Source organism: Acinonyx jubatus, chromosome C1 (genome assembly GCF_027475565.1).
Source record: "Acinonyx jubatus isolate Ajub_Pintada_27869175 chromosome C1, VMU_Ajub_asm_v1.0, whole genome shotgun sequence".
NCBI classification, from domain to species: Eukaryota; Metazoa; Chordata; class Mammalia; order Carnivora; family Felidae; genus Acinonyx; species Acinonyx jubatus.
In genome coordinates, this window is record NC_069381.1 from 130,024,806 (window position 1) to 130,049,914 (window position 25,109).

The following is a 25,109-nucleotide window of genomic DNA, read 5'->3' on the forward strand; positions in this document are numbered from 1 at the left end:
GACTCTTAGGACTATGAGATATGAAATCTGTGGTAGGAACAATGGGGGATGGGGATAAAAGAAATCTAGAAGTGGGGGGAGAAGAAGCGGAAACAGAAGATAGAGCTGAGGGAACTATGAAGAGAAATGAGACCTCACGCCTCTCTGAAGATTTCACATTTTCTGAAAGAGCTGCATTGCACATGTGTCAGAGGGCTGTGATCTTCAGAGAAGCAGAGAACGTTACCACTGCACCCACTTAAAAGATGCTACCTATTTATCCATCTCTCCCATCTGACTGAAAAGCCAAGGCTAGAAGAGGGGGGACATGTAGGGTGGAAAAACAAAACATGGTCCCCTCTCATCAATGTTCCTAGAACTTCACGTCTAGCCAGCAGTGGGGTAGAAGAAAGCTTTGACTAAGATATAATAATGAAGTTTCAAAGTGGATTGAATCAAGTTCTAGAAATAACGAGTTACCAGAATCATTGTGTCTGCCAAGATGTTATTAAGGAATAAGGAGCAACTGAAAGCAGTGCTTGCCAATACTCATATTTTGCCAGTGCCCATTGGGTTAACAGTCTTCATTTATTAGGTTACACAAATATGCATTTTTTTCTTACTAAACTCAAAAAAATTTTATAGTTAATCATGAAATTTGGTTTTCTAATAACTAGTTGAACAAATCTTTGATATAAAGCATACACTGATTTAACTGGTAAATTATTTCTTTTTGACAGCTCTGTCTCTTCTCTTTGTGTCTGATACTTGCCAGTTTTGTTTCTAATTCTTTGCTCCTTAATTATGTGGAGTAAAATTACAAGTAGCTTTACAAGTAGGATTATACGTTACATGAGACAGAATTTTACTATTTTCATAGATTTAAAAGATTAACACTCATAAAAGGGAGTCATGTTAAATTTGCAAATTTTAATGGATTTTTATTAGACTCCATTGAACTACCTTTCAATCTGTTAATAAATTTTTATTTTTTTAATTAAACAGTTTGAACAAATCAGAAGCTAACAACTCACATTAACGTGTATTTATTAAAAAGTAATAACAAATAAAAGCTATATTGAAATACTGGGAAGACAGAACACTCCCAAAATAAACTACAGTTTAAAATAAACAAATGTACTGCTTTTGATGATAAATTTTCCAAGGGGCAAAGGAAAAGTTTGTCTGAAATGTTCTTACATTTAATCATGAAATACTCTTATATTCAATGCTGTAACATGGAAATGGGAAGAAAATTTGCTAGGTTAATTGTTTCCATCTTAAATTCATTTTGCATATATAAACATAATCACATCACTAAGTACATGTAAGATATAATCTAACCTGAATGGTGCTTCTCAAAGTGTGGTCCCTTGACCACGCAGGATCAGCATCAACTGTTAGAAATATAAATATAAATACAAATCATGGACAAACTAAGACTTATTGGGTCATAGAGTCTGAGAATCAGGCCCAGCATTCTGGTTTGTGTTATGTTTTTCTTTATGCTTTTTTAATAAGTTCTCCAGGGGATTCTGGTGCATGATCAAGTTTGAGAACCTTGGCCTTAAGTTGACAGTTCTCAGACTTGAGGGCACATTTCATACCACTGGAAAGCATTAACAATACTGATTCTTGCATCTGATCCCCAGAGACTCTTATTTAATTAGTCTGGGGTGAGGCATGGGCAGGTGATTCTTTTACTGACAGCTAAAGTTGAGAATCCACGCTAATAGCTTTGAAACAAGTGACCATTTAGTTCCTTGACACACAGTCCACTTCTAACTCAGGCTTCACTATTTTAACATATCTGTTCTTATTTGCAGAATCAATTTCCAGAGTCTCTTTTTTGCCCAACATGAGGACTACCAAAAAAGTTAAAAGGCTCTTTAAAGATGAAGTGAGAATCTTCAAGGCCCTTTCTAATTATGTGTTTGCCTACATACAGTTTCAACCTAAAATGTGCAGTTACCTTGTAAAAGCAAATGCAAGTAAAATGAATTAGGTTTTAAACAGGTGCTAATGAATTCCACTAAATTTTGACCCTCATTTGCAAAAGCTTCAACTCCTAAATACAACCAGAAGCGTTCCTTTTTTATTTTTAAGTCTATTTATTTTGAGAGAGAGAGAGAGAGAGAGAGAGAGAGAGAGCGAGCAAGCAGGTTCAAGCCGGGGGAGGGGAAGAGAGACAGGGAGAGGAAAAATGCCAAGCAGGCTCCATGCTGTCAGCGAGAAGTCTGATGTGGGGCTCAATCTCATGATCTGTGAGATCATGGCTTCACTCTGAAACCAAGAGTTGGATGCTTAACCTACTGAGCCATCCAGGTGCCCCTGACCAGAAGTATTTCTAACCATTGGATTCTCATGTTTTAAAATCCAAATTTTGGTACTATATTCAGTGAAAAATAGTAGTTATGAAATGAAACAGAAGTTGTTCATGGAGCTAAAATATAAAAACAAAATAAATGATGGTGAGTCTTCTAGTAGGATTAAACCTCTGGGAACTTGGCTGATTCCAATGGGAAAAGTAAAATATGATCAGCCCAAATATTATAATGATGCCTAATAAAACTGGGAATTAGTTGAACTTACATTCATTTCTAGATTACTGCCAAGGAGAATGACTTTTTATGATGCAGTAAATTAAACAATTTATAATATTTTTGTCATTTTGCATTTAGGGCAGAGATTTTTTTTAAATTTTTTACCATTTATTTATATTGTACAGAGAGAGAAATAGAGTGTGAATGGGGGAGGGGCAGAGAGAGAGACAGAGACACAGAATCCAAAGCAGGCTCCAGGCTCTGAGATATCAGCACAAGAGCCCAATCCAGGCCTTGAAGCCACAAACGGTGAGATCATGACCTAAGCTGAAGTCTGACGCTTAACCAAATGAGCCACCCAGGTGCCTCAATGCAGAGATAATTTCTTTTATGAGAGTAATCCATGTCGTTCTCTCTTACAACTTTATTTTTTTTTTAATTTTTCAGTGTTTATTTGTTTTTTTGAGAGAGAGACAGACAGAGAGAGCGCAGGGGAGGGGCAGAGAGAGAGGGAGAGAGAGGATCAGAAGCAGACTCCAGGCTCTGAGCTGTCAGCACAGAGCCCAACACAGGGCTTGAACCCACGAACCATGAGATCATGAATTGAGCCAAAGTTGGATGCTCTGGGTGACTGAGCCATCTAGGCATCCCTCTCTTAGAACTTTGAAAGTAAAATTGTGCCTACTAGAGATTCACTATCAGCTTCTTTTACTGACATAAATTTTGATGTATAATGACAATCTGAAAGATAAATGTATGTTACTACATAGAGGAACAAGTTTGGAGAGGACATGTTTCTTATCTTATAAAGGGGAAACAGTACTGAGACTACCCCATGTGGCTTACTGATACTCTATAAAGTTTGGCGATATTTCAGAAGCAAACTGACAACTGCACTTCACAGTTGTTCCTATCCAGTGGTATACTGGAAGCATCTTATACCAGCTTGCAATAACCAATTTTTAAATTTTCAAGGATTCTAAGAATTAATTATTAAGGATACATCCATTATTGAAAATAAACTATATGAATTTTATTTTGCTCTTGTAGTTATGTCTATTATATCTGTATTATGGAAATACCATGCATTGGTATGCACATCTTTTCCCAAATCCACAGGCAAAAAGTCACGTGAGCAACTTGATATTGGCCATGACAGGAGTATTTACCCCACAAAAAATAGGTAAACATTAGATCATGGCTCCCCCACGCCAGGAGATCTTAAAAAATTTACCAACCCAACAATGAACAAAACTCATTATAGGTATATGCACATTTAATTAGATAGTCATGAATATGGATATGTATCATGTCATGTTCTACTCCCAATTTGAACCCAATCCATGACTCCCAGACAAAGTCGACCTGAAATGCCTGAGTTTTAGTTTCAAGTATAGCTGGATTCATAGCCTTGTCCTTCTATTTATTAGCCTTGTGATCTCAAGCAAGTTGTTAAATGTCCCTAATTTTTTACTCCTTTATCTGTAAAATCTGGACAATAATATGTTTCTCAAAGATGTATTGCAAATATTCAATAGGATATATGTGTCTGAACTTCCTGCAACCTTTTTTTCCCCTAACATCATGAAAAGTACAAGTCAGATCAAAGACCTAATTGAAGTTCTCTAATGAGCTCATTATGTATTTTCCTATTCTATAATGTTTTCATGGACTTTCTTATCTGAATTAGACTTCTCTGTCTTTACTGTTTGCAGGTTATTCATTACCCTTTTGGCATATTCTGGAAGGAGATGCTGAGAACAGAAAAACAATCAAGTTTTCCTAAATGATAGAACTTCCTAGATGCAGACCCAGCCACATGAATAGTCTGGACATTAGAAAGGAAAGGGATACATTTTTTTGAATCCCTTAACTGGCCAGGCTTTGAGAATTCTACATGTGAAATATAAAAGTGACTGTTATTGTGTGACTGTCTATTACTTTCTTCTTCAAAACTGCTATTGTCTTCTTTACAGTGTCAATCAGTACAACTTACTCATCTATACTTTATTCAAAGGTTACAACTTTTAATGTCTATAGGGACTTAATTGTCTAGTATTAGAAAAATTTTAAAGATAAAATTTTAGATAATGGAACCCCTAAATAGAGCCTTTTAAACTGAGGGATTAAAACAAAGTCTTCTTATTTCCCAACTGTTAAAACTATTATGACATGTAGTTAAATTATTAAAAAAATACATGCTCAATTGCATTATATTCTAATAAATGTGCTATGCATATCTAATATGTTTTCCCATTAGTAATTTAAAAAAAATGCATAGCCATGCCTGAAAGATTCCACAAGTTCTTAGAAAACCTGGTTAATTTCCTTACTATGTTTTACTATACATCACTTTGATAAATGATAATAAAATCTATTGATACATGGGTAAAAATGAGAATAACTAAATTTGCAATTTTATGTAACAATAAAATTTTTTTCCCAAAGAAGGATCAGTTGAAAGTGACTAGAAATTTTGCTATTAACAAAAATACCTTAAACTAATAACAGAATTATATGACTCAATGCAAATGAAACAAATGGATTGCCAACTATGTAATCTCAGCCTGTATTGTTTATTGCTCCAAGAATATATCATAAGCATGTCAATGAGAAACTCATAATTTAGTCCAAATGCTACCCAATGAGCTACTCTATTTGAAAAAAAATAATCATTACGGACATAAGATTGATAATAATGAACATCTGAGAATATCATATTAGGTTTATAACTACTTCATAATATAATCCTCAATGTTGGGATCCATTTATTTTGGCTAAGAATATGGTTACTGACTCATGGAATGGATATATTCCAAAGGTATCACTAAAGTACACACTCAGGCCTAAAAGGCAGTAATAAAATGTTAACAGATCTTTTGCCTTGTTGACCAGTATTTAGAAAGAAATAAAGAGCCTCTTAAGAGAGACAAAATGACAGAATTTTCTCTTTGACATAGCCTCTACTAACAGCATGTTTCACAGACAACTTACCACAAGATGCCATTTCATCTGTCTGGTCACCACAGTCGTCTTCCCTGTCACACAGCCAGGCTCTGGGAATGCAGCGCCCATTTCCACAAGAAAATTGGTCCACCTGGCATGTTCTGGCTAAGATAATCCATTAAGGTACAAATAAGGCCTTTTGAATAACATCCAGGTAAAATAAATGATGCAGTAACTCTTTCACACATAAGATATTCTATTACTTTATTAGACAAAATATTTTTAAAGTAAATTTTAATTTTTTGATACTGCCAACTTGCTCATCTTCTCTAAAGTTCACATGCTTTGCCCTTCAATTTCAGGTACTGCTAAATGACAAGATATTCAGTAATCCTCACACATGTCCACAAATGAAGCTATGAATTCATTACATCACAATTTTTGCCTGGCACATGCTTATGAATATACAGTTGAATTAAATTTCATCCAACTTTTAATTAACAAAAAAGAATTTTGCAGAGTCTATGTCAATAAACCAAGAAAACTTGCTGTCATGTAGTAGGAAAGATTTGGAGATTATATTAGGGTATCTAGTTTCTAATCATGGGGTCAGAATTATTCTTTTCCTCTAACATCTCAATGCATTTATTTCTACATCTCAAAATGATCCAATATATGAAACAAGAATGCAGAAAATATTTTCTAAAACATACATTTAGCCTTATGATGGACTTTTAAAATTCACTTTTCAGCATAGTTATATAAAAATGTGTAACTTTATTTTCCTTCCAGTTTTTATTTAAATTCTAGTTAGTTAACATATAGTGTAATATTGGTTTCAGTAGTAGAATTTAGTGATTCATCACTTATATAAAGAAATCCACTGTCACAACGTGAATTTTTTCTACTCGTCACTAATTATACTTCTCCTGCTGTCCTGTAGCAGTGAGAAATCCCACAATGCACAGGAACAATAAGGAGGAAGAAGACAAGAGAGCTTCACACATTATTCCTAACCTTTGCTGTATTTTAATCAAAGCATTCTACTTAAACAAAACATATGTCATATCAAAACATACTTTTCAATTTATCTTGTAAAGAAGTTTCATCTTTAATATATCAGGTTTTCTTAATTCAATTGTATCTATTTAGTTTAAGTTTACTCAAAATTTGTGAAAGATGTGAGAAGAATAAGTATTATGTAATCTAATTACAATTCCATACTGTGGGGAAAAAATCTCATCTGAAATTGGCTAGGCTTTCATCTAAGTATCATCATCAGCGGCTATGAGGAAAAAGACTTGAAACTACTTCTCATCTTTGGCCTCTGGGTCTCTCTCATAAGTACAGAAACATATTTTCTTTTTGTGAGGAAGAACAAGCACCAGGCTCCTGCCTGTCAGCTCTTTTCTGCCTGCTGTACATATGCTGTTTCCTCTTCCAGGCATACCCTCCAAGCCCCTACCATCCTCTATGGACTTCACCTCACCCTCAGCAACTATGCCAATCAATCGTTCCTTTTTTTTCACAGCGAAATATTTCTATCACATAGAAAAATATAAGACATAATAATATTAACACCTGTCTACAATCATATAGCTCTATCAAATCTTTTTTTCCTATGTTTACTACAGACTATTTTTTGTTTTTTTTCATAAAAATGTATTATAGTTATATTTAAAATCTCCTATGTAATTTTTTCCAATCATATATCTCCCTCTCTCTTTTTATATGTAACTACTATTCTTAATTTCTTGTTTTTATTTCCATATTTCCATTTTTATTTCCATATTTAATAATCCATATTGTTATTTCCATATTTCCATTTATAAAGCAATAAACACATATAGATTTGTTTTATATTTTTGTATTTCATATAAATGGTACTAAATCACTTATAATCTGTCAACTTTTGGTTAACGTTCATTTTGAAATTAATTTCTGTTGATATTTAAGCTCTTGTTCATTCATTCTAAGTATGAAGGACATTGTATTATGTGAATATAAAACTATATGTGTTATATATGTGAATATACATATATTTGGTGTTATATAGCCATATATAAATATAAATATAAATATAAATATAAATATATATATATATATAGTTTTATAGTTTCATATATAGTGGATATACATATATTTGTTTTTCCTGATAATGGTCATTTGAATTGTTTCTAATTTCTCAATATTACCAGCATTAGAACAATGCAATTCTTACTTGAATCGCTTTGTATATAGGTATTAAGAGTATAAATCTAGAAATGGGATTATAGACTTGAAGGTATGTATGTGTCTGCATTTATGGATTTGATCAAATGCTTTTCAATGTAGAAAAACAATTTATATAACCATCAAGAGTGTATGATGGTTCCTTTTATTCCACAATCTTGTCAATGGTTAATTTTATCAGATTATTTTTCCTCCTTAAATGACTTGAACTATTATACACATCTCTTTCTCTTTGTCTTCCTTTTCCTTTTTCTCTCTTTCTTTTTTTCTTTCTAAGGCTTAGCCTGGATATCACCTCCCTCAGGAAGTGATCCCAGATAGACAAAGACTAAATATGTTTTCTTGTGCTTCTATTTGTAGTTCATTTTGAATTTTGCATTAGAATGACCTGTTTACATGTTTTCTCCCCATCTTCATTCAGCTTTTTAAGGAAAGATATAGTGTATTTTTCCTTATTTTATATCTAATGTCATGATAGATATTTATTGAATTAGCAGATTCATGGAGAAATACCAAAGGAACAAAATAAGAAATTAGCTTCTTATAGGATAGGATTTTATTTTAGATATAAAGTACTCACAATGATAAAAGGTACAGGACAATGGATTCAATTACAAAATAATCCCACCCTTTGGAAAATCCTTTATCTATGATATTTTTCCATGTATGTAACTATATATAGTAATGGCCCAGACAGGGAAATTATCTAACGAATTTGCCATATATATTTTTTTTCAGTATGATTAACTATGTGGCATATTTATTTATTTTGGTCAAACAAAATGAAAATATATTGTAACATAACAACATACTTAATTTTCAAAGCTAAAAGGCATATTTGTTTTTCTTCTTATTCAGTTTCTTAAGGCATACAGAGACCATCATATCCACTATAAATATACTTTAAAGAAGACCTGGTCCTGACTGGCAGACTTCAGCTGGCATCACTAAAAGTGGCACTTGAGGTGCAAAAAGATTATGCCCTATTTCCTAGTGGACTACAGGTATAGGGTTTCCTAGAAATCTCACTAATTAAGATTAAATAAGATTGATTTATAAGTAGCTAGTGAATCCCAAACGTGCCTTTATGTAGAAACAAGCAGATTCTAAAAGTCTAGTAGAAATGAAAAAGACATGGTATTATGAATTGAGACAGCAATGCTTTTTCTTTTAAAGTGAAAACAGACCTATCTGTTTAGGATGTAATGAAACATAGTCTCAGAATTATACCTTAACCTTAAAAAATAATAAAAATGTACCAGCTTAGAAAGATGCTTCATTATAAATCATAGTCATAATTGTAAGAACAATCTGGGCAAAATCAAATTGACCATACCTAAAATTCTAACTGATAGAATAATATAGTTTGATAACAAAATTATAGGCTTGGAGAATTAATCATACATCGAGTTTCCCCTAAACTCTTACCAATGATGTGAGTTAAGGCAAGTGCTTTCTCCCATGCCTTGGCTATGAAATGAATGGGCTCGAAGGGAGAGCCTAGGACTAGAGGGTCTCTAGGGGTTCCTTTTGATTAGGTAGTCCTTTGTAAAACAGCCTTCCATGACACACAAAATATCTTGAGAATAATCACTCTAAAATACTGAAGCAGAGACAATAGGGACAAGAGAATCGCCCAGGATCCTCACTAATATGTAACTGTGGATAAAGAACTGAATATAAGATGCAGGTTAGGATTATGGAATGGCAACTGTTTTGCTCTTTCATTGTTGTTTAGTAAATGATGAAAATCTGTTAAGGAAATATTTTCTTTTTTTTTCAACGTTTTTTTTTTTTTTTTTTTTTTTAATTTATTTTTGGGACAGAGAGAGACAGAGCATGAGCGGGGGAGGGGCAGAGAGAGAGGGAGACACAGAATCGGAAACAGGCTCCAGGCTCTGAGCCATCAGCCCAGAGCCTGACGCGGGGCTGGAACTCACGGACCGCGAGATCGTGACCTGGCTGAAGTCGGAGGCTTAACTGACTGCGCCACCCAGGCGCCCCAAGGAAATATTTTCTAGTTAATGCATACTCTGGGAGAGCAGAGAGAAGTATACAGGGAAATAGCACTGCACAAGAGTACAAGCTTTCCCAAGAGAAAACCAGTGGCCCAACCTAGAGTACAAACCAGGCTTCAAGAGCTTCGGGTCTTTTCTCCACATGCTGCCTTTACAGTTTTCAGTAATTGGTTGTAATAATTTTTATTTAGTGAGACTTATTTTGGAAAATAGAGGAGGAGAAGAGTTGATACATTTTGACATTGCACTATGTAATGATTGAAAAAAAATTTACTAATCGTATCAACATGAGTCATCAAATACAGTTCTTTTCATTGTTTAAAAAGTAGCTCTAGGCTGCTGCTAGTCAATATTATTTTTCAACACTTATCTGACTAATCATGACCTTTCTGGCAATCTGTTGTAACCTGTACCACAAGCTATATATTCTCATTCAAAGAGAATTTGATTAGGGATTCACAGATTTATTACAGTGGGATAAATTATATGGCAATGTAAATAGGCTTCATGATCTCGGGACTTTCATGAAAAAAAAAATTATCCCCACATAAATAATGTCCCAGGAAAAGAAAACTATTTACAGAGGTATTCTGTAGCAGACTAAATAAAATAAATACATAATTTTTTAATGTAAAACAAAACAAAACACACACACACACACACACACACACACACACACACACCAGTTGTCCTTGTGAGATGGCCTATATCACAGCATGCTAACAAACCTTAACCTCCAATGCCAATTAAGATTTAGCAGGAACAAGTCTTGTCCAAGTAGTATATTGACACTCAACCAATACGGATAGATAAAGTGCCAAATTACTTTGGAAAGCAGAGTCATGCCCAAGAATTAAGTAAAAGTTAATTTGTATTCTAGCTTTTGTGGCATCCAACTCTGAATTCATTTACTACAACAATAATAAGATCATCAGCCCTAGGAAGGTTCAGCTTAGTTCAAAGCACTGACCTCCATTTTTATGGAGACTAACTTTGGAAGGGATCTATGTATATATTCAAGCAAACCTTTACCTGCACAGGTTTGATTGGATTCATCTTCATTGCTTCCACAGTCATTAGCTCCATCACAGAGCCATCTCTTGGGGATACAGCGATTATTTTTGCATTTAAACTGATCATCAGGACAGCTATGATTGACTGGGAAGGAAGGGAGGGGTGTAGGAAGAGAAGAAACAAGGTTATTAATTTAAAATTGGATAAATTATGAGTATTTTAAGTTATAGTTACAGAAAAGTCATAGTAATTATTATAGTATAATAAATGCCACAGCTTCTTTCATTCATTGTTTCATATTTTGAGGAAAGTATTAATATTCTAGGCTGTGTTAAAATATAATACTTTTATGAAGACACCAAGAAATTAAATCTCACATAAAAGGAAATATATTAATTTGTTTATGTCTTCACTAAAATCAACTATCTCACTAAGTTTGTTTCCCATCCCTTATCACAGTGACTCAATTTCAGAATTTTTGCCAAACATATTTGAAATACCTCATATTTCAATATGAAACATAATATGTATCAAATAATTCAATCATATATTAAAAATACATTTTCTTAAGCCCCACATCCACTCAGTACTTATTGAAATATTAAATAAGCCTAATTTGGTTATGCTTTGTCCAATGTTTCTTAGGACTGGAAGGAAGAAAAAAATGCATCATTTGTGACTTGGAGTTGATGCGAAATATGAGATACTGCATAATTTTAATAATGAAAATGAGCATCATGAGTTTTTATCCCTAGTACAAAAAATAAACATGCATCCGCAAGATATACTGAGGACAAGACCAATCCTCATATGGGAAGCTGTGCACAGCTAAGGATTAAACCTCCAATATCTAAACACAGCAGGAGGCCATCTTAAAGTTAACCTTCTATGATTATTTTCCTGCATCCTGGAGGCTAAATTCCTAACTGAATTGGCATGCTCCTCAGTATTTGTTTCACCACTTCACATTCTTTTTGAAGTAATTTTCCTTGTGCCCAGTAGTTGCACTTCTGTATGATAAAAATAAATTTTGGTATTAGTTTTACTTAGAATTTGAAAAATAGCCATTTTATCATGCTGTTGCATAGCAAATGTATGCCTTTCCAGCCAGTTTCTATAAAACACTGTATCTTAAAGTACCTTAGGTGAGAGAGTGGTTTTATCACTTTTTAGAAAGTTTTTATTATGCATAGTGAAAAAAATAGGGGGAAAAGCCTTAGGTTTCCTGGCATTTGAGCACGGTTAACATTTTCTACTCACTTCAGGGAGTTGAGCAAGAATAGTTGCTCATGAGAATGAAAGTCATTCAATATGTTAGATGGTCAACATTTTAAAGTACCAAGATTATGCAAAAATATTTCAGTGAAGCTTGATCAAGGACCTTTGCAGTTTTCATCAATGATGTAAATCAGAGTCCAAAAAGGAGGCATAAATACAACTCATAGTCCTGCAATTTGAATTGAGAAGCTAAATGATAGAAAATCGAATGATAACAGAATTCAAAGTCAAACCTTATGAGTATTTAAAATATAAATAATCTTCTGAAAGGAATTACACAGTGTTGGAATATTAACCATGGAATCTCAGGATTATAATGCTCGTCTGAATCACTGCAAGTTTAGAAAAGATACCATCTCGCTGGAAGGAGGCCTGAGAGGTTTAGTGCTCCATTGTCCCATTTGTTTAGTGATCTCTTCTCCAGGTGTGAGGTGCTGTGTTACACTCTGAGACTACAAAGATGTTACCACATAATGTGTCTCCTCATAAAGATATTCACCAAGATAAGGAAGCATATGATTGTGATACTGTTGGTTAACTAACATGATAAAGAAATACACATGAGATGTCTAACTCCAACTGGGCTATATAGAGAAGATTTTTTGATGTTCACAAGAGACTTCCCTATAAAGGTAATGTGAAACTATGGTGATTTCCATAGATTAGAGTGTTACACAGGAGAGAAACAGGAGGACATTTTTTTAGAGGTCTACTTGTAGTCCAAATTGATAAGAACAAAGATTGTAAGTGTATGATGATAAGCATGTAAAGCTGAAAATGTAAACATGAGTCATGACATGCAGTGCTTTATATATGAGTCGGTGGATTTTTTTCTTAGTTATAGATTCACTGAAATAATGAGATTTGACTTCATTCTATAAATACTGGTAACTCAGGAAACAGAATGGAAAGTGGGCTTTAATTAAGGGAGCAATAGTGGTAGGAATAATAGCAGGGCACGTGCTGAGTTAATCTAGGATAGGAGGCTAATTTAGCCAGTGAGGATTGAGAGATGGTAAAGATAAAAATTAATTATTTAGAGTTGAATATGGATTATATGTGAAATAAAGGACTGTAGGAAAAGCCCACGGCATAGGCTTGGGTGGTGGTATGGAAAGTTGTGAAAATAATCAAGAAAAAATTTCTGACGAGGAATTTTAACACTACAATTAACAGTACAAATGTAATGCCCCATATGTTCATAGAGGAAATTAGTTTCTTTGTGAGTTGGTGAAAAGAACAATCACACAGAGGGATGACTATCGTGCATGACTATTGTGATGAAATACTCGTGTTCTGTACAGGTGCTCTGTGACTATGCTGGAAGCTGATATGCAGGGAGCATTTACTAAAGCCATGAATAAACATTATGAGTCAGAAGGAATGAGGTAATCAATTTACTCAATAAATACTACACCATTTGTGTCAAAAAGTAGAGAAAAAACACTTTCTCCTTAGATGAAATGCTCCTCCATTCTGAAGTTTTTGTATAATTGTATCAACTTAGTATTTGATGTGTTATTTATGGTTTCACACTTTACAATATAGATATTAATAAGGTTGAAAATATGAAGCACATAATGTTGAAGTCAGAGTCCATGTTTGAAAATTAAGGGAAAATAGTGTTCAATTCATGTATTAAATGCAATTTCTATATTATGTACACACAATATTTTTTAAGAGCTCATATTTGGGTTTTATCCCTAAATGCAGATAGTTGCATTATATAGACACCCAGATCAATTCTGTCCATTATTAACAAAGAATCGTTAAAATGTTATTTTTAGTCTTGATTAAAAAAAAAAAAGACAGAAGAAAAAGAAAGAAAGAAAAGAAAATGGACTGTTAATTAACTCAATTAGCTCAACTATTTTACCCTGGAAAATGTCATCAATTGAAAGGAAAATAATTTTCTTTTTAAAATAATTTATCTGGGTCAAATTAAAAGACCAAAGATAACATATATAAATCACATACCTCTCTCCCTATAAAAAGATCTTATATATCTCAAAGCCATTCCAGTATGACTCTAATCAAATATATTGTCAAAACATTTTTTAATGTGTTTCTCAAAGTGTTTTACTTTCATATATGTGGGACAATTCCTTATTCTAACCAGAAACATAAAATTATTCCGACTATGGGAAATGATAAGCAGCTAAATAGAAGCCAAAGGGAAGAAAATCAAACCTTGAATTTCTATCGGAGTGCCCCATATGTGTCTCCTACCATGTACTGAGCCAGTGAAGTTAGGTAATGACATGTTCCAAAACCACGTCTGTGTCCTTGGATCTTCTTCAAGGCTCTGCTGCCAAGGGGCAATGGAGTAGATCGTGACCTTCTGTGTGAGTAGTTCTGACTTGAGGGAGTTTCAATTGATTTTCCACATCTTCGAATTCAGAGATCCAGAAGGATCTCCTATAGCAACTTTCTAACAATGGTGTGGTGGCACTGACAGTATAAAGGAGGGAAGGAAGGACTTCTGGTAATATGGACTTCTGGTCCATATGGTAATATGGTATGATGGTAATATTGTAATTATTATTACAATATATTATTTTACAATAAATATATTTTACAATATATTGTAATAAAATCTATTACAATAATTTATTATTATTATTATTATATAAAAATATTATAATATGGTAATATTACCATATGGTAATATGGTAATAAGGACTTCTAGTTAAAATGGTAATATTAAAGATGGAAAAGGATGAGAAAAACAGTGCTTTAAAACCATGCAAGAAGACAATCTAAAATCTACTCTCTGTAGACTAAGGAAAAAAAAAAGCTGAGTTCAATTCTTTATCAAAGATATTTTTAGATTTTTCAAAAGACTCAGGAAAATGTAATATTACTTGAAGGAAAACATACAGCAATTTACTGAATCTTCATCACTTCCGTCTAGACAGTCATCATCACCATCACATTTCCAGCGAGCTTGGATACAGTGTCTGTTTTTACAGCGGAACTCTCCAGCTTTGCATATGTGAGACAATACTTCTCCAGAATTAACTAGGGTTAAAAAAAAAATCAAAGTCATAAGAACAATACTAGCCATGTTCAGTTCATTACAATGCAAACTTCATTTTAATAACAAAAATATTGATTCATTTTATTGAAAATATAAAGACATCTTAACATTGTAGTGACAACCATCTCTAGAAATGAGAAAAAGGTAAGTTTTTCTGAAAATAATTATTCTACTAAGAATTTTAAAGATTTTAAACTGTCACCAAAATAATCACTAATAACAATAATAATAACATAATACCACCTCATATTCATGTTGAGCATGTAGTTTTACTTTTTAAAGGGCATTCATTCATAATCTCAATTATCTTCATGACCCTTGACAGGGTAGCCATGGCAAAAAATTTTACTACCTTCATTTTACAGATAAGTGCACCCCAAATTAATCAGAGTAAAAAGACAAGGCAATAACACAGCCATGGTAGTCACATTTACTTTGCTGGTCTGCAAGTGGGAGAAAAACTCAGGTCTGGTTAGGTATTCATGGAACTATTAAGTTAATCAAAATCATCTCATTGTACATCCAGATTCTATGCAGTATTTTCTCTGAATACTCCATGTTCTCTAATCAAGTGTTAGGAATTCAGTTCATTGCGATTTATTCACAAATTGTAAGTGTTAGGGACACCTGGGTGGCTCAAAGGGTTGAATGTCAGATCTCGGCTCAGGTCATGATGTCACTGTTCTTGAGATTGAGCCCCGTGTTGGGCTCTGTACTGACTGTTTAGAGCCTGGAGCCTGCTTTGGATTCTGTGTCTCCCTCTCTCTCTGCCTCTCCCCTTTGCCTCCCCCGCTCCCGTCTTTCTCTTCCAAACATAAATAAACACTAAAAAATTTTAAAAACAAAGTATTATGATGATTGTTATTGTTCACTTTGAGTGGATTCAATAGAGTTTACAAAGAGACAGGAATGTGTAGCAATGGTTAAAGTAAATAGTTTATGTTTCATGGACCAAAAAAGGTGTTGAATTATCAAAAGTTAGATTATTGTTAGGAGAAACAAACCCAATCTTTCCACCTGATGGCTTTAAACTTTATTTTGGACAACTCATTTGAACTGATAAATGATCACAAAACCTATATACAAGTCAATAATATGGGATATTGGGAAAACATATATGACATTTCCAGAACACTTGGTGTCAGCACTCCCTTAATCCTTGCATTTTCCCTCCTCCAAAGAATGGAAGACGGAATACGACCCTTCAACCTTAACTGTGGAGAATCTGCTTCAGAGAGTTATGCAGTGAAGCACAAGACATGAGGTTTCCTGTGGTTGGAAAAGAAAAACTGCCTATTAAATTCAGACTCTTGCTTAAGGCCTTAAGTGTAAAAACTAATCAGTACAGTGAATGAAATATTCAATTCAAATAAAGGTAAGCCTGTGTTTCTTCTATCCCCTCTCAGATAGGCAGACACTATATGCAGGAACTGAGAGTAATTTTATCTCCCTTTTTAATTCTAATCCTTTTTCAATAACAAAATGCTGAAGCAGCAATTTCTCTAATGATGTCATTTCTGTAAGGTCACTTGAAAGTAAAAAAAAAAAAAAAAAAAAAAAAAAAAAGTAAATTGTTATCTATATAGAACAAGTTCCAAATAGGAAACGACAACAATTTAAAACCAAAGAGGGCAAATCATTGGTTCTCCCATTGAACTCTGAGTAGCAAATAGTTGTGAGGGTAGTAACCAAAGCAAAGTGGAAGTACTGGAATATGTCTGGCCTTTTCTACAACAGAACTCTCCTCTCAAAATCTCTACAATCGATCACCGATAGCATGCAAACTTTCCTAACTTGAGTCCCAAATTTGGTCAATTGGACCCTAAGATTGTTGAGGGTGGTATAATTTCTTCTTTGACTCCATATAAGATCAGCTTAGAACTGGGCATTTAATGAAGAGTGGTTTGATTAATTTCTATTCTATAGTGATTAAGCCTAATGGTCAACAATCTCAGTTAAAAAAATCTAATCAGATAAGAAAACTAATTTGAGATGCAATCAGTTTTCACCCAAACTTAAGTTCAGCTTTAAGATTTCCTGTAGTCTCTCTATAGTTTACTTCTATGATGTATCACATCAATTTGGTTGTTTGATAGCTTGAGGACTAGAAAATCCCAGAAACCATCTTTTTTTTTTTCCTGATAAAATCCCACCAATTTAAAAAAACTTGGCTTTCACATGGTTATTTGATCAAATAAACCCAATTGACAGTTTTAAGAAATGATCAAGGATATCCATATACAAGGGTGAAATTAAAGCTGCTTCTGCACAATTACAATTATATTAAAGAAGAGCAAGGTGTCTAGGGAAGGACAAACTGCTCTCCCCCAAATTAGTATTTTTAAACCAAATATTCTTTAACATCATCAATTTAGAGATAAGGTCTTTAAGTCTGTTAAGAGTTCAAATGTTTTTCAAGTGATATTTAGATCATTATGGAAGGAATGCAAATAGGCAAAATTTCCAAACTGGTTTTAAACATGGTTTCAAATATGTGTGGTAGATGGTTATTTTTAAATGATATTTGCAAATACAAAGTTGGCACTTTTCAAAAATACATGATGACAACGTCCAAAGTTTTATTCTCATTTTTCATGACAGAATGTGAACAATTGTTTGAAAACCAATAGAGCCAACCTCCTGGGATAATTTCATCTTGTTATATTTACTGCTGTTATTGATCTGCATCAATGTCATTGCTGTATATCATTATCATTCATAATAGCTGTTAGGCATTGCTTATATCTGTAAGAACAGATATAATGAAATATATACAAATACATTTGACATTTAAAAGAGTGTCTGCAAGTCCTCTTGTAGGCCCTGCAATTTGTTTAACAAGAGGCATTTCTCCACTGCATTTCTATACTTCTTGTGTCAGTTTTTATTCTGGACTTTTCTTCAAGAATATTTATATAGCTCACAGCCTTGGAAGACAGAGATAATGCCACCTTCTAGAGCAGAGAGTATTTTTTTCTCTTGGCCAAAATTGTAAAGATAATGTCTTCCTTAGGGGCAGAGTTTGGGAAGCTTTTTTATTAGACTCAAGCTTGAGGTTCCTCAGTGTGAATACAAATTCACTGTGTATGTAGCTTCCACCTAGACCTGCCTGTGCATTGCCCCCACATGATTTGAGGGTGAGTAGGACAAGGAGAAGAATATGAACAGGAAACTCATGCTGCCTGCTGTGACATGACTAATAACATCTTCTGTGTCTGATCCAGGAGTTGTGGGTCTTCTGTCAGAATCTAAGAAGCTTTAACAGGTTCACATTTTAGCTTGCCTAGGGTAAAAATCTCAGACCCTTCAGAGTTGTTGACATACTAGTAAATATTAAAAAAAAAAAAACATACTGAGTATTTGACATCATTAGTTTTTTTCTAGTCCTAACCCAAGTCTTCCAGATGTAGACAGAAGTTACAAGTCAGTAGTTTCTATGTCACACAGAAACCATGTTAAGAATGCTATCAATTGGGTATGGGCAGGATTTTTAATGATAGAAGACAGATTATTTTGGAGCTAACAATGTCCATTATCAAGAAAACATTTAGGGGCGCCTGTGTGGTTCAGTTGGTTGAGTATCCGACTTCAGCTCAGGTCATGATCTCACTGCTTGTGAGTTCGAGACCTGTGTCGGGCTCTGTCTGAAAGTTCAGAGCCTGGAACCTGCTTCTGATTCTGTGTCTGTGCCTCTCTCTACCACTCCCCCACTCACGATCTCTTTCTCTCTCTCTTTCTCTCTCTAATAAATAAACATTTAAAAAATAAAACAAAAAGAAGACATCTAATGTGATAGGTGATAATCTGGATAAAATGGCAATTTAGACATTCAAAAAGCATGGGCTTTTTTTCCCAGCATTGACCTAACTCTGTGGAATTGGGTGGCAAAGTCATATATCATAGCACCCCAGTTGATGACCAGGCAATCTACATACTTTTGTGAGAATCAATTATATGATGAAGCAAATATATTTGGCATCACATTAAGGGAGCCAATAGTATCTAGAAAAAATAAGATTAGTATTCTATTACCTTGCAAAAACCTCTATAAAGGAGTAATTTTATAATTAATTTTTATACATCTAATGTTTCCATTTGAAATCCTTGAATGTAGGAAGGGAATGTCACATACAGAATAGAGGTATTAACCTAGAATTAGAACCAGGCATTGAGGAGATGTTAAAAATTACTTGCTGCCTATATTACTGGAATTAGCAGAGATGGATAATCCTATGTCACAGCCTTATTATAGGGAGAAATTCTATCTCTGGGGATTGTATAAATACTTCATGAAAACAATTTCATTTCAAGTGGCTAAAAAAGCTAATAGCCTTCTACCATCACCCAAGATCAGTGATGAAGTGAATTTAATTGATGAAAAAAAGATTTATATGTAGATAAACAGAAAGAGGGAGTGATAAATTTTCCCCCACACCAAAACAGTGAACATATAGGAAACCTCCATGAAAGTCACTCTTTTCTGATGTTTAATGTAACTGAACCTATATAGCACTTGTGTGTTTGGGCAGACACATACATTGCTTTCAGTATATTAACAAGTGCTAGAAATGCAAGCTTTGCTTTAGAGCTGTGCTTTGCACTATGAATTTGAAAACTGATGGAGAATCCATAATTCTACTGCTAAGGTCACTTCTTATAAAAATATTACAACATGATCTCACCAGAAAACTGACAAAGTCATAAATAATCCTTTAATTTAACCAGGATCAAAGCTAAAATGACATGAATCACAATATTCCCAGCAAGGAACTATCAGGTTTCATACATCCTATGATACCTGCTGTTAGAACATTGAAATTAGAAGGTCTCCACATGACCCTTCCATACACTACAAAGGGAAATATGCACTCTAGAATTACTTCCCAGTAAAAAATGGGATGGCAGGAGTAAATGTCCAGATTATAAAAAAGTAAAGGGAGGGGCGCCTGAGTGGCTCAGTAAGTTGAGCCTCCGACTTCAGCTCAGGTCATGATCTCACAGTTTGTGAGTTCGAGCCCCGCGTCAGGTTCTGTGCTGACAGCTCAGAGCCTGGAGCCTGCTTCGGATTCTTTGTCTCCCTCTCACTGACCCTCCCCCATTCATGCTCTGTCTCTGTCCAAAAATAAATAAACATTTAAAAAAAAAGAAGAAGAAGTAAAGGGAGAAACATTACTAATAAACTGGTTTATTTTATTTTAATTTGGAATAATCTCAGATTTGGATCTCAGCTCAGCAATTGAACTTGATACATATGTTCCTAACCTTGGTTTAATAAGCTATGGTGCCCATGAACAAGTGTCTATGTTTCTAAATTCATTTATCCTCTTTTTAATCCTAGTCTGGTAACATAGATATAAAGTAATACTGTCTCTTCTGTCAACTAATGTTTAGCTGCTAACTATATCAAAATCATTATAACTTAGCCATAAAAGCATGAATCCCATTACAAAAAAATAAAATTTCTATTGTCCTTATACATCTCATATCACAACATATTTATTTAACAAATTGGTTTTGTATTTTGAGAGAATTTCTAACTATCCCTTTATTTAGGCAGGGAGACAAAAAAAAACTAAAAGAAAACTTCAAGTTGTAGTGGTTTTGATGTATATAAGCTTGCCTATATAGGAAGGCAGTGCAAATAATGCTGCCATGGGTTTTGAATTTTCTCCTTTATATCACAGCAGGATGACCTTTCATCAGATAGAGTGGTCTTCTGAGCAGCCAACCTAAGTGGTACATAATCTTCTGTGAGTTCCTATGCACAGAAGGCCATAAATATTCATCTGGATGGGGCTTCTAAACTTTTTAGTGCCTTAAACTTTTTACTACACATTAGATTGCATATATCCTAGAACATAAGGCTTGTCACAGCTGAACAGATAAATGGCTTAGCCATAGTGGAGCACTGTTTTTGACAGAGGAATATATCTGGTGTTCCACAAGGTAAAGAAGGTCACAGAGTACCACTGACATATAATTGTGCAAGGCTACCCTTGGATGATCAATACGTTTAAGTTGCTCTCTTAGGAAAAGAACATTGGAAAATCCTGTCTTTTCTTTCAGGCCACTAAAGAAGAATTTAAAGAATTACTGTCTTATTACTCTAGGCAAAAATATCCTGTTGAAAAAAAATAGTGACTATCTTTTTTTTTTTTTCCAGGAGCTTACTTTCTTGGGATTATTCATGTCCTCATTTATTAATTTTGAATGTACTATTTCCCCCCACAAAGGCATCAAATAAATTAAAACAAACAAACAAACAAACAAAAAACCTCACTTGATAATTGATCAATGGGCTTTACATATGTCTCTCTGGGGCAGTCAGTTCCAGGTTCCTATGCTACACCAGGCCTCATTTCTAACTGTGAGAGGATGTGCCCATGCCACACAAGATTCACAAGGACAAAGAGTCCAGCCTACTCTCATTCTTGATTCCTTCCAGGCATGGAATTAGAATTCATCCTTAATCAATCATGTAGCATGCCAATATTTTTCTGCTGGGTGAATGCCTCTCTGGCATAGCCTTATGCTGCAAATTCACTGAGAAACAACCATTGGTGTTTAATTCTGTCCTGACCAACTGCCAATGGGTTTTTGTTCATTTGATGTCAATTCAATGAGGATGACTGGAACCAGAACAATCATATCTCAATGGTTGCAATATGTATTTTGTTAACTCAGATTACAGACTTAATCCAGCTGAGATAAATTCATAAAACTGTAATCTAGCCTGAACTAGATGACAAGCTCAGAGGAATCAGTATTAATAAGACGTCAGTCACACACTCATATTTGTTTCATACCATACTCGGCAACCATAAACTCTGTGTGTACTTCTTTTGCGCTTGAATTTCCTCATCTGAAAACCTTTGCCATTAAATATGAGGAATGGATAATTTATATAAACACACTTTGAGTTCTGTGTAAGAAATGAGTAATTTTATGGTCTATCCTAATTTTTCCCATTACATTGGAAAGAAACCTAGGCAAGTTGCATGACATATTAGAGATACAGTAGAGTTTTAAACAGTCAAATGCAACAACAAATTGTCAAAGAACATCTCACATGGTTTTGTTGATTTAACATTGTTTAGTCTAACAAGTATAGATAATATAATCTTCTTTCTTATATCTTTATATTGTATTGAAGTTATATCATCAGTGTATTGTAGAGATTAGAAACACACCAAGAATACAGAAACATTTCTATCTTTCACCAAATGTATAATTACATGTGTCTGGTCATAAAAACAAATTTCCTAACATAATTGCATGACCAACTCCGTGTACAGTCTTTCCTTACAAGCCAAATTCCCCCAATTTTTACTTACACAGAGATTTCCAATGGCTAGTATTTTTTCTACTTCAATATCGATATAGGTATAGATATGCCACCTCATAAGGAATCCCTAAGTTTTTAGTGGGGCATAGAGTGAAGGAAATAGAAAAATAATTTGGAAGTCAATGACCCAGATAATTATGATTCACACAACTAAAATTAAATAATTAATTAGGACATTTCAAGCTTAAAAAGTCATCAGGATATCAGTATCTGATGTATAGACCTTCTGTTTCACTCCAGTATGAAAATTAAGATGAAGGATAAAAACTCACAAGATCCCTGAAAACTCAGTCCCTCTATAACTTGACTGACACCATCCTAAGGGAATTTTGACTTTATTACAAGACCAATAGGACTGGATTTAAATATTCAGCCAAAAGTTTCTCTAATTCATATCACTAAAATTGGAATAAACCTGTTTTTTTTTCATGTTTATTTATTTATTTTGAGAGTGGGGATGGGTAGAGAGAGAAGGAGGGAGAGAGACAACCCAAGCAGGCTCCACACTGTGAGTGCAGAGCCCAATGTAGGGCTTCATCTCACAAACCATGAGATCATGACTTGAGTTGAAATCATGAGTCTGAGGCTTAACAGACTGAGCCACCCAGGCGCTCCAAGGCTGTCTATCTTTAAACAAACCCTTTGCTCCCTCAATACTGACTGTGAGGTCTGTGCTTACCAAAAAAGGAGATACTTGCACTGTTACCTTCCATCCTTAGGAGGAAGTCTGGGGATAGACCAAGGTCAGGATGAGACTTGGTGGATGTCACATAACTCTGTGTGTGTGTGTGTGTGTGTGTGTGTGTGTTCACCATTCAAAGTGTCAGATTTATTCAGAGGGCATAACAAAATATCTCATTTTATACCAGAAAAATAATTTTAGATGAACGTGTGGTAGACACTAAAAACTGAATTAGAAATCTGCATATAAACTATACCTATTCTCTCAATACCTAAGTTATGATTTAGGCTAGTGGACAACTAGACAGACTTCACGCTGTTCAAAGCAATGCTTAATTCTTGTCTGTTGACAAACTAGGGGTCTCGATAGATCTCTTCTTTTCTGATGATAAATAAACAACAACAAAATAGGAATTACAAAATATTACCACCACAGAACAAAGGAAGGAAAACCACCTGATTACTCAAAGAAAGTATACTTCAAATAATTATGTTCTACAGGAATTGTCTTACAGGCAATTTAAAAATCTCACTAGTAATGAAAAAAGCTTTCCCAGAGAAGTAAAATTCGTAATTGTGCTCTCAAGTATATTATCCCAGAATAAATTAAATAGTATTTATTAAATTAAATTAAATAGTATTTCTAGAAGTTTGAAGAAAATTTTTGTCTGGCCAAGAATTAATATTCAGAAGAATTGTTAATCGCATATAAATGCAAAGGAGACTTATTTAGAAAACAAAAGAACTCCACAGTATACAATCTTTGTACTCTTTTATTCTAAAGAAGCAACTTTAATACTTTATCCTACACTTCAGTGAAAATTAATAATTAAACAATGAGGAGCTAAAGTTTGAATACTGGGCAATACAACTAGTGAAGCACTGATTCAGGTCAAAAAGAAAACATTATAAAATTGATCAACAAACTAGCTATATATGTCAAAACCTGTTATATAAAGACAATGATTAATGATTCAAAATAATATTTTTGTCAGAAATCCTAAATTATAATAAGGAATGAAATTTAGAAGATAAAGAGAATAATACAAAGAAAGCCAAAGTCCTCATCTCAAATAGTTAAAATTCAAAAGTAATAGAATTTAAAGCTGGTGTTATTATTCCAAATGCTTAAAAAAGATGTAAAGAAGATGCAACAAATTGACCATGGACTATGTGCTAAAATATAGAAGGGATCATAAACAGTAAGGAAACACACAAATGGTGTGTAAAAATAGATCAGAAGTAACATCAAACATCAAGTAGAAAAATGAGGATAAATGGTTTAAAAGTCATGTTTACAAAGAAGATGTAGTCACATGATAAGACACTTACGCTCCAATTAAGTAAAAATAAAGCACAAGATAAATTATACCAAGGTATGATCTAAAATTTGTAACACTGCAACATAATTAAGAATTTGGTCTCCAAAATAAAATAATTTAGGGGCTAAATTCCAAATGTCCTGATTGCTAATTATGTGAATTTTGAAAAGTTATTAACTCTCAAGTCTTCATTCTGAATAATAAAGTGAAGAAGTAAAAGTATCTTCCTTATACTATTATTAACAGCTAATGAGAATCATGAAATCTATACAAGAATTCAATAAATTTTGCCTATGATTATCATTAGTACTAGTAAAAAATAATAACCTCCAGGGATATATAATTAAAAGGAACAACATCAAAATGTTCTAGTAGTTTATTGCTGGATTGTAGCATTACGGGTAGATTTTTCATTTAAATTCTTTCTATATATATCTCAAGTATTACCACATATTAAATCATTTAAAAAATCCTTGCGGCACCTGCGTGGCTCCGTCAGTTGAGCATCTGACTCTTGATCTCAGCTCAGGTCATGATCTCACAGTTTGTGATATCAAGGCCTGCATAGGGCTCAGCACTGACAGCCTGGAGTCTGCTTGGGATTCTCTGTCTCCCTCTCTCTCTCTGCCTCCCCCCACTCATGCCTGCACTGTCTCTCTCTCTCTCAAAATCAATAAATAAAAACTTTAAAAAATCCTTTATTCACATTAG

The 25,109-nt window shown here is 33.9% G+C and overlaps 1 protein-coding gene across 3 annotated transcripts in view; it reads right to left on the bottom strand.

The window, feature by feature from the left end:
- Nucleotides 1-25,109, bottom strand: part of LRP1B (LDL receptor related protein 1B) — a 1,862,224-nt gene that overhangs the window by 691,773 nt on the left and 1,145,342 nt on the right. For all 3 annotated transcript variants that reach the window (XM_053214983.1, XM_053214982.1, XM_053214984.1), the window contains exons 16-18: nucleotides 14,891-15,031; nucleotides 10,751-10,876; nucleotides 5,517-5,633 (exon numbers count right to left, since the gene is read on the bottom strand). In XM_053214983.1, coding sequence (XP_053070958.1) covers nucleotides 5,517-5,633; nucleotides 10,751-10,876; nucleotides 14,891-15,031 — 384 coding nt within the window. The remainder of the gene's footprint in view (nucleotides 1-5,516; nucleotides 5,634-10,750; nucleotides 10,877-14,890; nucleotides 15,032-25,109) is intronic.